Below are 12,609 nucleotides of genomic sequence, written 5' to 3' on the forward strand. Positions count from 1 at the left end.
CCCGGCTCGCTCGCCCGGTGTTCAGGGCCACCGTGGCGTGGGTATTAAACACATCTTTCTGCTGGGGAAGAGAGGCAGACCCACGGAGAGCAGATCTGTTGAGCAAGAAGGTGCTATTTTTACATAGCTACTTCTCAGACTGTAAAACAGCCCACACAGAGCGAGACCACACCACGCAGGCTGACTTTCATCACTTCATCAGATGGAAACTCAGACGGCGAGGGTCTCGCGAGAGCCCGTGCTCTGCGGGGCGGCCCCGGGAGCCGAGGAAGCGGCGCTGGAGCGAGGCGTGCTGCGTAGCCGGGGTTTGTTAACCTTGCGAGGTCGTCGGCAGCCAGAAAGCGGGGCGAGACCCGGGGAGCGTGCCGTGAAGATGCACCGAGTGTGGGGATGGTCGGTGTGACAGGGGACGCAGAGCCGGGGCGTGCGCTTAGGACAGGGCTATTCTTTACCTCCAAAATCTTTCCGGTCCCCCTTTCCCTGCACATCCACATAACCTGGGGACAGGCAAAGCTCTCCTGTGTCAGCGTCACCGATCCTGTATCGTCGATCCCGCGTCCGTCACATTTTCCAGGGATTCTGCCGTGAGTTTGCGGGGCCTGATGCAGGTCAGATGGGACACAGCGATTCGGTGGGACCCTCTTGTCGGAGCTCCCTGCCTCTTCCCCCGGCTGACGCAGCCCGGTGCTGCGGGGGTGGCAGAGGCTGCGGCACGTTCCCAGAAAGCGTGCCCTGCTCTTGCGTGGGCTGCAGGCGTCGGGAAGGCGTTTCGCTGGAGTATCAGCTTTGAAGAGAAGGTGTCGATCTCTCGGCGCCGGAGGTGGTCTCCTGGCCTTCAGAGCCTGGCCTGTCTCGGGGGAACGGAGAGCTCCTGCCCTCCTTCCTCAGCACGCTTGGCTCAGGCTGCTCCTGTGGGGCTGTCGGGCTTTAGGGACAGAGGCACAGACCTTACAGAGCCCTCAGCCCCCCGCGCCCCGCCTTGTGCTGCAACCTCCCGCCTCTCCTGGGGACCCTGGTTCCTCTTGCCTCGACCCACAACGCGCTTGGAAAGTTAAGGAAAACCGTATTGCTCCAGAGGGTCGCGCTCTCTCTTCCTTCCCTGCTCCGCGAGCATTTTTTGATGGCAGACCTGGCCTGGTGTCGGATGTAGCTCCGCACAGCAGAGCGGGACCTGCGGGGAGGGTCACCTGCCGGCAGCGCTGGGAACCAGACAGCAACCGCCACTTTCCAGTTCAGCATCGAAAACAGCGGTTCGGGGGCCCCTTCTCTCCTCCTGCAAAGAAACAGGGAGACTCGCTTCAAAGGTCTGGAGTTTGTTAGGAGTCTAAGCCCAGTGCCGCTTTTGGCGTGGTCTGGATCATACCCCTGCTTGGACGCCGTCCCCTTAGGGGTGGAAGGACCAGCTTGTCGCGGGTGGGGTTTCTAATGACACCTTGGCTGGGACCGGTCCATTCCACGCTGCTGGATGTTCCTAATTGGTTTAGGGATTGCTGAAAGCATCTTAAATCCCTCAGAGCATTTCAGGTGCTGTGCGGTGAGGACTTTGGAAGTCATTTAAAAGCACCAACTCGGATAAGTAATTTATTTGCAGTACGTTCACGGATCTTAGTTCTAAAAAAGAGTTACAGACCTCTGCAGCTCCCGCTTGCACGCACGGGAGAGGTAAGGCAGGAATGTGTTCATGGGCTGTATCTGCAGCCAGCTTTCCTGTGGCCCCAGGCACAGTATTCCCAGAATGAGGATATTTGTTGTTCTGGCAGGATGCTTGTTTCTGCTGCTAGGCTTTCTGAGCTGCGATGTGACCTCGCGGCCTCTTCTCGTTTTCCGCAGCGATGACAAAATAGACTTGGTTTTGTGATCTTCGTGATGCTGCTGCAGGATGCGAGGATGGAAAAGCTCTGGAGTCTCCGAGCTTTGCTGGGAGTTCTGGGTCTCCCTGTGCGGGACCTACGCCGCTGGTGCCTCCTGAGCACCTTCGGTAGCCAAAAAGAGCCTTTCTAGGACGGAGAACATGGTGGATCGAACACGAGGCCACGCCAGAAGTGACGACTGTGCAAGAAACTGAACCTGCTACTGCTAATGTTGCCAAATCCGGGGGCTTTTCATGAGTCAGACCCCAGGCTGCTAACAAACATGACTCTTTTCCCTCGAGTGCTCTTCAGAGAGCCTTGTAGGCTTTTTGGTAGCACCGTGAGGTTGATGTCATCCACTTTTCCTCTGGTATTCCGAAGCGCCATGAGCATAAACACCACGAGCGCCGTGGAACTAGAGAATAAGAGGGTGTGGGGTCAGTTCCCCACCTCACCATCGCCTCTGCAGCCCTTGCTGTCCTTCTGTGATCCAGATGACCATTCTCTGGAGCTCGGTCTCGCAGCCCTAGGTCCAAGTCAGTTAAAAGCCATCTTTGCTGGGCTCGCTCGTGCTCTGCTGTCCGCCTTGGTCTACAAAGTTATCCCAGAGCTCCGTAGGAGGGAACGAGCCGTGTCCTCAGAGCTGGCCTCTTTGTCTTCTGGCCTGGCTCGTGGGGTTGGCCACCTCAGTGCCGTCCATCCCAGCACAGCGTCCAGTTTCCAGGTGGCTCTAGAGGGAGCCTGGCGTTGACGAGATAGCAGCTTTCCCTGGCAAAGTTAGCTGAGATGAATTACAGTTAGTCCTCATCCTGGACTCGCTGTTTGCCAGCGAGTGGGCTGTGATTTACGTGGGAGCTTGGTGCTTCTCCCCGCCGTGCCCCGCCACGTAGGTGTACGCTCCCTGGTGCTGCCAGGAGCCGCGCAGGGACGTGCGCAGGCCGGGATGCAGTGGGAAGGTTTGTTTCCCCAGGTACACGGAAGCAGCTTTAGTTCTCTCCGTTGTTACTAGAAGCCGCATCTCCCGATGAACAAATAATGTTTTCCCCGCTGCCAGTTCAGATGTGAAGGTTTTTTCTGGCCAGCAGTGGTCCCTCTGAAGCTTTTCCCCCAAAGCAAGTTGCTGCAGGGAGGAAGGTTTGTTGTCCGTCCTTTGTCACGTATCCGCAACCGGGATGTGACAAGCCTCCGGTCCTTGCGTTGGGACTGAAAAAGGGTCCACAGCCACTCCCTGTAAAGGCGCAGCTGCACCGAGACCCCTGCCAGCCCACGGTGGTTGGTGGTTACCAAGGCCCTAACCGCGGAGCCCAAATGGCTTGCAGAAATCCTGGGGTGCGTAGGAAATTCGCTGCCTCTCGTTCGCCTGGGTGGCTCACCCTCGGACCTCTTGGGAGGAAGAGTCCTCGCGGCGGCGCCAGGCTCAGGCCGGAGGAGGAGGTGGAGAGAGGGAGAGAGCATCGCTGCCGCGTTCGAGCAGAACGCCCGAGCTGGCTGGCAGCTGGGGCTGGCATCCGTGCAGAGCCAGGAATCCCAGCCCCGCTCTCCCGCTCGGCTTGTAGGAGGGTTGCGGTCCTTGGGTGGATAACGTCCCCGTAGTAGCCCAGGACCTGGGAGAGGCTCCTCAGCATTGATCGCCTGCGCTCCTCTTTCTTTTGCCCAGGAATGAACTCAATGACCATCTGGACACCATCGATTCCAACCTGGATAACCTTCAGACGATGCTGACCACACACGGCTTCAGCGTGGACACAAGCGCGCTATTAGATGTGAGTATCTCCTCCCTCCTGCCCGTCCTTCCAGGAGCCGGGCCCCAGCTGCGTCTCGCGGTACCATGTGCGTGTGGCTTGCAGTGGCAGATGGACCACGGTAGCTTCAACCGTGAATTTCCACAGCACGCCTGGGCTTGCTTTCTTTCCCTACACTAATCATTCTTTCCTTTGGCAGCTGTTTAGCCCTTCAATGACGGTTACAGACATGAACCTTCCCGACCTGGACAGCAGCCTTGCCAGTGTGAGTAGCTGTTAAAAATCCCTCCATGCGCACGCAGCTGCCAGAATGAAGTGTGTCCTGCTGTTCTGCAGCAGCCTCTCCGTGTGATTAAAGGAAGGCTCTGACAGGCTCTGAGGAGCGTCCGGGCCGGCCCCAGCCCGGAGGGAGGGGACGTGGGGGAGAGGAGGAACGCGGAGCCCTGCGCAGGCCTGGGGAGCCACCGGGGGGAAATAATTCAATTAGCGCTGCGGCTTTCTCTGCGCAGCTCATACAGAGAGCAGGGCTACTTCATCATTCATACTCGGTTAATTAGGTGCTGAGACTTCCATCTCTCATGTGAGCTCTGCCCCCTGAACGCGGAAGTGCGCTGAAGCCTGGAGAGCTGCATGTGGTTTCCATAAACCCTCCTTTCGACTTTCTTAAATTGTCAGGAGGTTTTTCTCAAGGCTCCATCATGTGCTGTGTTTTTTTTAATTTTATTTACTTGCGTATCGTCGGCGCTGAGCGCCGTGCAAGGCACCGATACAGACTCTCCTTGCAAGAGCCAGTGTTGCCTGATAAAATGGGCTTTTTCATTAGGTAACGATGAGTAGTCAAACACGGCGTTTCGCGGCTGCACCGAGAAGGCGCTTGGAGCAGCGGGGTGGAAGTTACCCCGGTCAAAACCGGAGCGTCCCAGGCCCTCAGAGTAGCCAGTAGCCCGGTGACTGGCGTGCTGCCGGGCCGGGGCAGAGCCAGGTCCTTCTCCCTGCCCTGGTGCAGGCAGCGTCTGGAGCCCCGGTGTTGTGCCAGTTCCGTGCACGCTCCAGCTCCAGGGCTGCAGCTCTGGCCTTTCTCTGCCCCGGGATGCGTATCGGTATTTGCACAAAATGGAGCAACTCTGTGAGAAAAACCGAGAGGGAGACCAAGATAAACAACAGCTTGGATGCTGCCGTGAGTGCGGGAGGGTGAGTCTGGTCACAGAATCACAGAATCACAGAATCACAGAATCGTATAGGTTGGAAAAGACCTTTAAGACCATCGAGTCCAACCGTAAACCTAACACTGCCCAGCCCACCACTGCACCATGTCCCTGAGCACCTCATCAGGTCCAGGTCAGACCAAGCAGGGGACAGCAGACCAAGCCTGGTCCAGCTGATACAGCAAGAGACCCTCTAACCCCTTCTTCCCCCCGCTGCTTTTTTTTTTTTTAATCTGAAAAAGCACAAAGGGATCTTGTGTTTTTTCCCCTGACGCAGAACAGGAAACATCTTGAAAGTTTTTGCAAAACGGGAAAGCCCAAATTTGGTCTCCTCGCTGGGGACCTTGTGGGCCCACAGGTGATGCAGCGAGCGCTCCTGGGAGGGCTGTGAGGAAGGCGTTAACGCCGGCGTTACGGAGCAGGGAGAGCACGGCCGGGCCCCTCTCCAAAGCACGCCTTTAGAGAGCCTGTGGCTTTTCCCTAAGCCAGACAGCTCCCACGAGCGCTTTTGGGGTACGCCGTACCCTGCACCGGCGTGCGCCTGGCTCGTGGGGTAAAATACAGGACAGGAGTTGGCAGCTGGGAATTCCGCAGCGTCTCTGGCGCGTCTCTGTCTCGGGGGACGTTCCTCTGCCTTCCCGCTGCCCGGTGGTGTGAGGCAGACACGTAGACCCGGTGGCTGGCCAAGTTCTTGGGATATTACCAGGGAAAAAGGGCTGCAGGGGGGAGCGCAGAAGTGCAGAGTACTGTTTGAGACCTACGCAGACGATACCTACCCCGTAAGCGGGCTGACCGAGTTTCCTCCTGCCTGGAGGCTCTGCTGCAGCGGCTGGGGCTGGGGCTGGCTGGGCAGGGAGAGCAGGACAAGGGATTAGCGGGACTGGGGAGAAGAACGTGAACAGCGGAGAGTCAGTAATTCAGAAATGAATTGCTTCGTGTCGTCGAGCTGAGGGTTACACCGTAGAAAATCTGGAAGCGGGATTTGCTAAAGGAAGTCTTAACTGGTGTCCTTTGAAATCCACAGCTTCGCCCTTCAGCTCAGGTAGAGTTTGGATCAAGGTCACTCGCGTATTATTTTTCTCTTCTCCTCTGTAACGTCGGGAGGAGCGTTTTGTTGGGCTTCGTCTTCACCCTGCCTTCACACCACCAAAATCCCCGTGCTGGCTGTAGGTTGAGCTGCAGGGTTCCCCAACTGCGGCCAGACGGTCTGCGAAGACCTGCGTGCTCACAAGCGCTCGGCTTTTACTTAGTGCCACTTGCTGAGTGGGAACAAGAACCGCCGGGTGCACATTTAAATACCTGCTAAGGAGGCTTTTCCCTGGCAGCAGTTGCTGTAATAAGTAGCCACGGGATTGTTAGCTGACTGTAAATCCAGAGAGGAGAGGTGATCCCGCAGGAGAGGCTCTGCTCAAGCGTCGTCCTCCCGGCGGCACCGGCGGGCAATCCTGCTCGGCGGTCCGGGGTTTGCAGGCTCAGCGCCGCGTTCCCCGGACGGCGTTAGCCCTGCGGGTGGGCAGGGCTCCCCTCCTGACTTTGCAGTGAGCGGAGCTTCTCGGGTGGGCAGAGCGGTTTCTCCCGCTTCCAAAGTTGTTCTCCCGTTAACACTCACTTCTCGGCCTTTCCAGCCCGGTCGTGCCCATGGGAGAGGGGTGTGAAAGGGGATCGGGTCGTCAGCCACAGCCCGGGTTGCTCTGGCAGCTTGCCGGGACCCGCAGCTCTCGGGTGCTTTCGTTGCAATAAGACTTTCAATAAATAAAAATAAATTAAGAAAATAAAATAAGACAGCTCATTACAAACACGTCCTGAAGGCTTTCCCTGGGATTTTAGATCCCAAGATGCAGAAGAGCTCCGTGCTGGGATCCAAGGGAGCGTTGCAGAGCAGGACCTGCGCGTATAGGAGGGGGGATCTGCGAAAGCCAGGTTGGCCCGGGGACTCGTGTACGGCCCGACCCGGCCACGCTTGCGACCTGGGAGCCGGAGCGCTCCGCGCGGGCTGCGTCCGGGGCCGTGCGGGCTCGCTGACAGCCTTGTAAACCTCCGAGGACGTCTTTCGCTGCCTCGGCGCGGCTTCGAGACTGCAAATCACGGCTTGCTTGGTGCGGTGCGTGCGTTGAGGCGGTCCCGAGGCGGGCACAGAGAGGACCCACGCACGTCTGACCCGTGCAATGCACGTACCAACCCAACCTTTCTCCCTGCAGATTCAGGATCTCCTTTCATCCCAGGAACAGCAGAAACCTACTGAGACAGAGGCCAGCACAGCAGACACAGGTACCGGGCAGCCGTCTCGGCGTTTAGTGACTCAGTAACACGAGAATTGAGGCTGTGGCAAAACCATTTCTCCCAAAAAGCGTATTTGGCTGAGAGAGATGAGGCTTTTGAGCATGGAAAAGAGACCGTACGGAGGAGGATCTTAGCTATGTGTCCAGCTCCTTGGTGGGAGGGAATGGAGCAGAGGGAGCCAGGTCCTCCTCGGCGGTGCCCAGGGCCAGGGCCAGAGGCCACGGCACAAACTGAAACACGTGAAATTCCATCAGAACGCAAGAAAGCGCTTTTTTCACCGGGAGGGTGGTGGTCAAGCTCTGGCCGAGGCTGCCCAGAGAAGCTGGGGAGCCTCCACCCTTGCAGGTACTCAGGCAGGGTCCTGGGCAGCCTCTCCGGCTGCCCCTGCCCGAGCAGGGGGTCGGACCGGACGCGCTGGAGGTCCCCGCCGGCCCCAGCCCTGGGGGGATTTCTGTCCGCGTGGAATCGCGTGGGCTGTCACGGTGCTGCTCTGCCTTCGTGGCGGCAACCCCGGCACCCAGCTGCGGGCTCTGCATCTCGCAGCGCGGTCGGGGTGCTCTCCCTGCGCAGTCTGCGCGTCCACGGAGGCACAGAAAAGCCCCCGGTCCCTCGCCGAGAGCGGGCCGGAACCCCGCTACGGTCAGATTCTTGTTCCTTGCCGATCTGCCAAAAGGCCTTGCCCGAGGCCTGGTGCCTCATCGCTTGAGGAGCAAGCGATGAGACGCTCCTCGTCGAGGAGCACGTCTTCTTGCGAGGAGCGAGGAAGCGGCCGACGGCGGTTCCCAGAGCGAAACGTCGTCGCTCTTGCTCCTCTGCCCGGCGCTCGGCTGGCCGGCCCGGCCGCCCTCCTCCCGAAAGGGGCTGCCCTCGTGCGAACTCTCTCTTTGCAGGAAAGCAGCTGGTGCACTACACAGCCCAGCCCCTCTTCCTGGTGGACTCGAGCGCCGTCGACATGGGGAGCGGAGACCTGCCGATATTCTTTGAGCTGGGGGAAGGGCCGTATTTCACGGACGGAGACGAGTACTCGGAGGATCCCACCATCTCCCTCTTGTCAGGGACTGAGCAGTCCAAACCCAAGGACCCTGCGATATCCTAAGGCCCGGGGCAGGGTGAAAGAGAGGAAGAGAACGAATACGCACTAAAGGGAAATCAGCCGTCAGCCTCCTCGCTTTGCACAGACATTGAAAGCTCTAAACACCCTCTGGTTCGTGTTGCTTCCCCCGGCACTGTGAGGATTTCATTTGTGTGTGTGCTTAATGAGGTGTTTTGAAATCTGCTTTAGATTCTAGCCACCCAGCGCTCCTCCAGTTTGGCGGCCGTCGGGGGGCCGAGCCGTGCGAGAGCCTCCCCCCCGCCCCCCGTCGCGGGGTCGTCGCCCCACCTGCCGCGGAGGCCGGGACGGGCACCGCCGCGGCTCCGGTGAGCGGGCGGGAGAGCCCGGCTGGCCGCGGAACAGCCGGCCGCTACGTGACGCTTGCGTTTCGTCTCGCGCCCCTGCCGAGGGCGGCAGCCGCGCCCCCCGCGAGGCGCCGGCGGGGGCACGGCCGCGGGGTGCTCCTCCCGGGCGGGAAGCGGGGCGCTCGCCGGGTGTGCGGGCGGGGTAGCTTTTCTGCGGAAGGGAGCTCCCCCTCCACCCCTGTCCCCTTCCCTCCTCGCCCCCGGAGAGGCGGATGCGATGGTTTTTAAAAGAGAAATAAAAGTTTGCCGATGTGGCGCCGGCGGGTTGGATCCCGGTGTGGTCTCTGCCTTGCGGTCTGATCCCCGAGGGTCTCCGTGTGCGCGTGCGCCCCAGGCGCCCCGAAGCCCGGCTTTATCTTCTTTTTATTTCCTCTTGCTCTGTGTGTTTCTTTTTATTTGTTCCTTTGGTTTTGTTTTCCTTTTGCTTAGCAGTAAAAATTTGTACATTTACACTTCAGATTGTTAATAGTAAAAACTGTATTTTGAATTTTTACATGAGAGAAGAAGAACCCACTTCTATCTATATATATAAAAATATCTCTCTGTATATATACATACAAATATATATAAAACAAATGGTCTGTCACCTGGTGGCTTTTCTATGGTTGAAAGCTTTATGTTTGTCATCCGTTCGGGAAGCGGATGGGATGAAGGCCCAGGAATTGCCCTTCGTGCCCCTGGACACCTGCGCCGTGGGGCGAGGATCCCGGCGCCTGCTCCGGCCTCGGCCGCGCGGGAGCCGGAGGCGTTGCCGTGCTTCTCCCGGGGCAGCCGGCACCACGAGCGCGTTTGGCTCCTGTGCCGCGGCTCCCCTGCCTCGATCCCGGGCTGGGCTCCGGGGCCGAGCTTTCCAGGGCGTTTCAGAGGAGGAGGTTGCGGCGGGGCCCACGCTGACGCGCCGGAGGTGTGGTGGACGCCGTGCACGCCTTTGGGGGTGCTTTTTTTTAATAAGAACAATAAAAAAATCTTCGTTGTTAGGTTCAGAGCGTTCGAACCTCCCTCCGTCCCGCTCTCCTCCGCTCTGGGGTGGTCGCACGTGCTGCTTGGTCACCTCGAAGGCACAGGGGCCTCTTGGCGCGGGGGTCCGACCGTAGCCGTGCTCCGGCTGAGGACTGATGCAGGTTGGACGTCGGGAGAAGCCGGTGCCCACCGCGGCGCCGCCTCTGCCGCGTCGGCTCAGCCTTCGAGGGCAGCGGTGGCAGCGTCCAGGAGCCGGTCTAGCCGAGATCCGTCGCGGGTTGCCGGCCTCCCCGACGAGGCAAGAAGTCGCGCTGGGTCAACCGGTCACCGTGACCTTGTCCGAAATGCGGTGCCTGGCGCCCGGAACTCCCCGCCTGCCCGGGGGGACCATGCTGGAGTCCCGCGAGCGTCCCGCACACCCTGAAACGCGCCGTCGGGGACCTGGTGCGGCTGGCGCAGAGCCCCAGGCACGGCTCACGGGTGAAGTCCCCGCTGCCCCCCACTCGGCAGCGAGGCACCAAAGCAGATTCGGGGTCGAGCTGTCGCTCGGACCCCTCTGCTTCTCGGGGTCCGGTCCAGGGAAGGGGACGCGATGATGCGTCATGGGGCCAGCGTATCTCCACGCACTATCGTGTCCGATTTGGTCAGGTTACTTGTTCGTGCCGTTGAGCGGCTCCTGTCCACGTGAACGTGCTGCCTGCTCCGGGGCTGGCACGGTGACCCGCTGTGCCGGTACCCTTTGAGCTGCGGGGCAGGGATGTCCCTGCACAGCAGCGTCGATCCCATGGGGCGGGGGGCGTTCGGCACCGGACCCTCTCTGCAGCTCAGCCTGGCCTGGCTTGGCCTGCTCAGAGGCGTTGTCCCCTCCCAATGGCGGTGGCCTGTCCTGCGTTCAGGTCCACTGCCACCTCTCCCAGGGGAGAGGGGACACCTCCTGCGCCCGCAGCCGCTGTGCCAGCCCCCCTTTCTCCGGGACACCCGTCTCCCTCCTTCCCTCCCTGCCCTTTATGCCACGTTTGCCCTTGCTCCTCCTCTTCGTCAGCGCTTGAAATGGCTCCGCTTCCGACTTTCTCCAGGTTCTGCCGTGGGGTTTGGTTTGTGGGTTGTTTCCCCAAGGTCGTCCACCCCCCACACGACCGAACTCGTCACCCCTGTGGTCTTCTGCTCTGCCAACGCTGGGTTCACCTTCCAGAGCAAGAGCCGTGCCAGGAGATGGGAATTACTACGCTGAGAGGAGGATGTCGCGTTCGAGACAAGACCCACGTGCGCGTTGCCCCAAACGGGTGTGATTTGCAGCTCCGCGGTGCCGTGAGCTCGGCCCACGTCGTGGCCGAGGGCCCCGGCCCGCTCCCGGCCCCGGCCCCGTGGCTCTGCTGCCCTTCGCCGCTGCGGTGACAGGGGGGCGACGGGCGAGGACCCCCCAGCTCTGCGTGGACCGGCGCCCGCCCCTGCGGCGTGCGGCAGTGCTCCATCAAGAGTCGCGTGTCTGGCGATGAGCGGAACGCAGCTTCCTTCAACAGCCCGGGCGTAATTAAGCAATTAAAAATGGGCTGGGTGACAGCGTCGGCGCGGAGGCGCGCCCTGGGGGGACCGGGGCCCAGCCCGCGCTACGCGGCGTTGCCACGTGTGGTCACACCGACGGACGGCCCGGGGACGCTGAGGGAGCCACGGTGACGGCAGCCGTGCGGTCCGTGGGGTGTCGGGGATGGGGGGGTAGACGGTCCCGCGGGATGGAGGACACGCGGACGCGGGACGGGACGCGCGGCAGGGCCGGCCGCACAAGCCGCTCTGCGCAGGCGCGTGGCGAGAAGGGCGAGGGAGCATCGTGCCCTGCCTTCAGGATCGGCGCGGCGGCTGGAAACGATCCTGTTACTTGAGAAGGTTCGTTATAAACACGGAGAAAGCGTAGGAGCCAACAAAGCTACCGCACGCTGGGGCAACGCTTCCCAGCGAGGGACTGCCCAGCCGGCGCGCGGTGTCGCAAGGGAGGCAGGGCTCACGCCTGCGCCGGGAGGCCGGGGCAGGAACTGGGAGCCGGAAGCTAAAGAGACGAGCGCAGCCTGGGAAATGGGGTTTCCAACGCCGCAGTATTTGACTCCTGGAGCGACAGATCCGCCCTCCCCTGATGCCGTCGCCCCGGACCGACTGCTTTTCTGGCAGGAGCTTTGGCTCGACGTGGGTCACTGCCCTCCCCTCGGATGCCGTCAGCAGCCCTCGCTGCCCGAGGACGCCCGGGGTGACGGCTCCGTGCTCCCCGCTCTCTCCAGACCGGGCATTTCCCGGGTGTCCCGAGCATCGCTTCAGTGGGACCGGCTCAGGGTGGCCCTTGTGCAGCTCCCGCAATGGCGGGGGGTGGGGAGGGGGGACACATGGTGAGGAGCGGGGAGCGGGGGCGGTCTGTGGTCAAGACTCGGCAGGACGCGTGGATGGCTGCGGCACGCGACGCCGTGCGCAACGCTTGGGGGTTTGGGGGTTTTCCCCATCTTGTGCCTCGCTCAGGGTTCTTCCATGCAGCCCGGTGTGTTGGTGGGTGCCCGCAGCGGGGGGGGTTCATTCACGCTGGAGCCGGCGGTCGGCTGGAGTGGGAGATGGTGGAGACGCCGGCGCCGGCACCCGCCTGGGCAGGCTCTGCTCCGGGCTGGGTGCTGGGTGCTGCCGGGGGCAGAGGGCAGTGCAAAGGGGCAGGTCCCAGCGGTGCCGACGCATTTGGGGGGCAACATCTGGGGTAAAGCTCTTCCCTTCCGTGGCCCTGCGCTCCTCGGGAAGGGGGGGGTCGTGGTGATGCCGCCATGGCTGCGTGGTGCAGGGGGTGGCTGGGGGCAGCGGCCCCTCCGCGGCCCCGGGGCTGAGGGTCCCCCGAGTGCTGCGGGAGCCCCTCGCTCTGGGCGGGCCGTAATGATCCAACTAATCGTGTGTGACGCGGGCGGCCAGCTCGCATGATCTCATCCCGGCTAATGAGGTAAATGTCTGGCGGGGCTGAGCACCACCACTGGAAACTTCCCCCCGTAATTCATCACCCGCCGCCGAAGACGCCTGCGTCCCCCTCGCGCCCGCTCCAGCCCGCGGTAACTGGAGGCGCCGAGCACCGTGCCGGCAGCGCCGCGGGGGACGGGG

At 61.3% G+C, this 12,609-nt stretch overlaps 1 protein-coding gene across 4 annotated transcripts in view; it reads left to right on the plus strand.

Moving 5' to 3' along the window:
- The window catches only part of HSF1 (heat shock transcription factor 1), a 73,608-nt gene extending 64,809 nt beyond the window's left edge, over positions 1-8,799 (plus strand). For 2 of the 4 annotated variants that reach the window (XM_075490361.1, XM_075490363.1), the window contains 4 exons: positions 3,508-3,613; positions 3,792-3,857; positions 6,996-7,065; positions 7,968-8,799. In XM_075490361.1, the coding sequence (XP_075346476.1) occupies positions 3,508-3,613; positions 3,792-3,857; positions 6,996-7,065; positions 7,968-8,173 (448 nt within the window). In that variant the 3' untranslated portion in view covers positions 8,174-8,799. The remainder of the gene's footprint in view (positions 1-3,507; positions 3,614-3,791; positions 3,858-6,995; positions 7,066-7,967) is intronic. The other 2 variants (XM_075490362.1, XM_075490364.1) reach the window with 1 other exon arrangement.
- Positions 8,800-12,609: the final 3,810 nt, after the last annotated feature.

This window comes from Mycteria americana, unplaced genomic scaffold (assembly GCF_035582795.1).
Source record: "Mycteria americana isolate JAX WOST 10 ecotype Jacksonville Zoo and Gardens unplaced genomic scaffold, USCA_MyAme_1.0 Scaffold_53, whole genome shotgun sequence".
NCBI lineage: Eukaryota > Metazoa > Chordata > Aves > Ciconiiformes > Ciconiidae > Mycteria > Mycteria americana.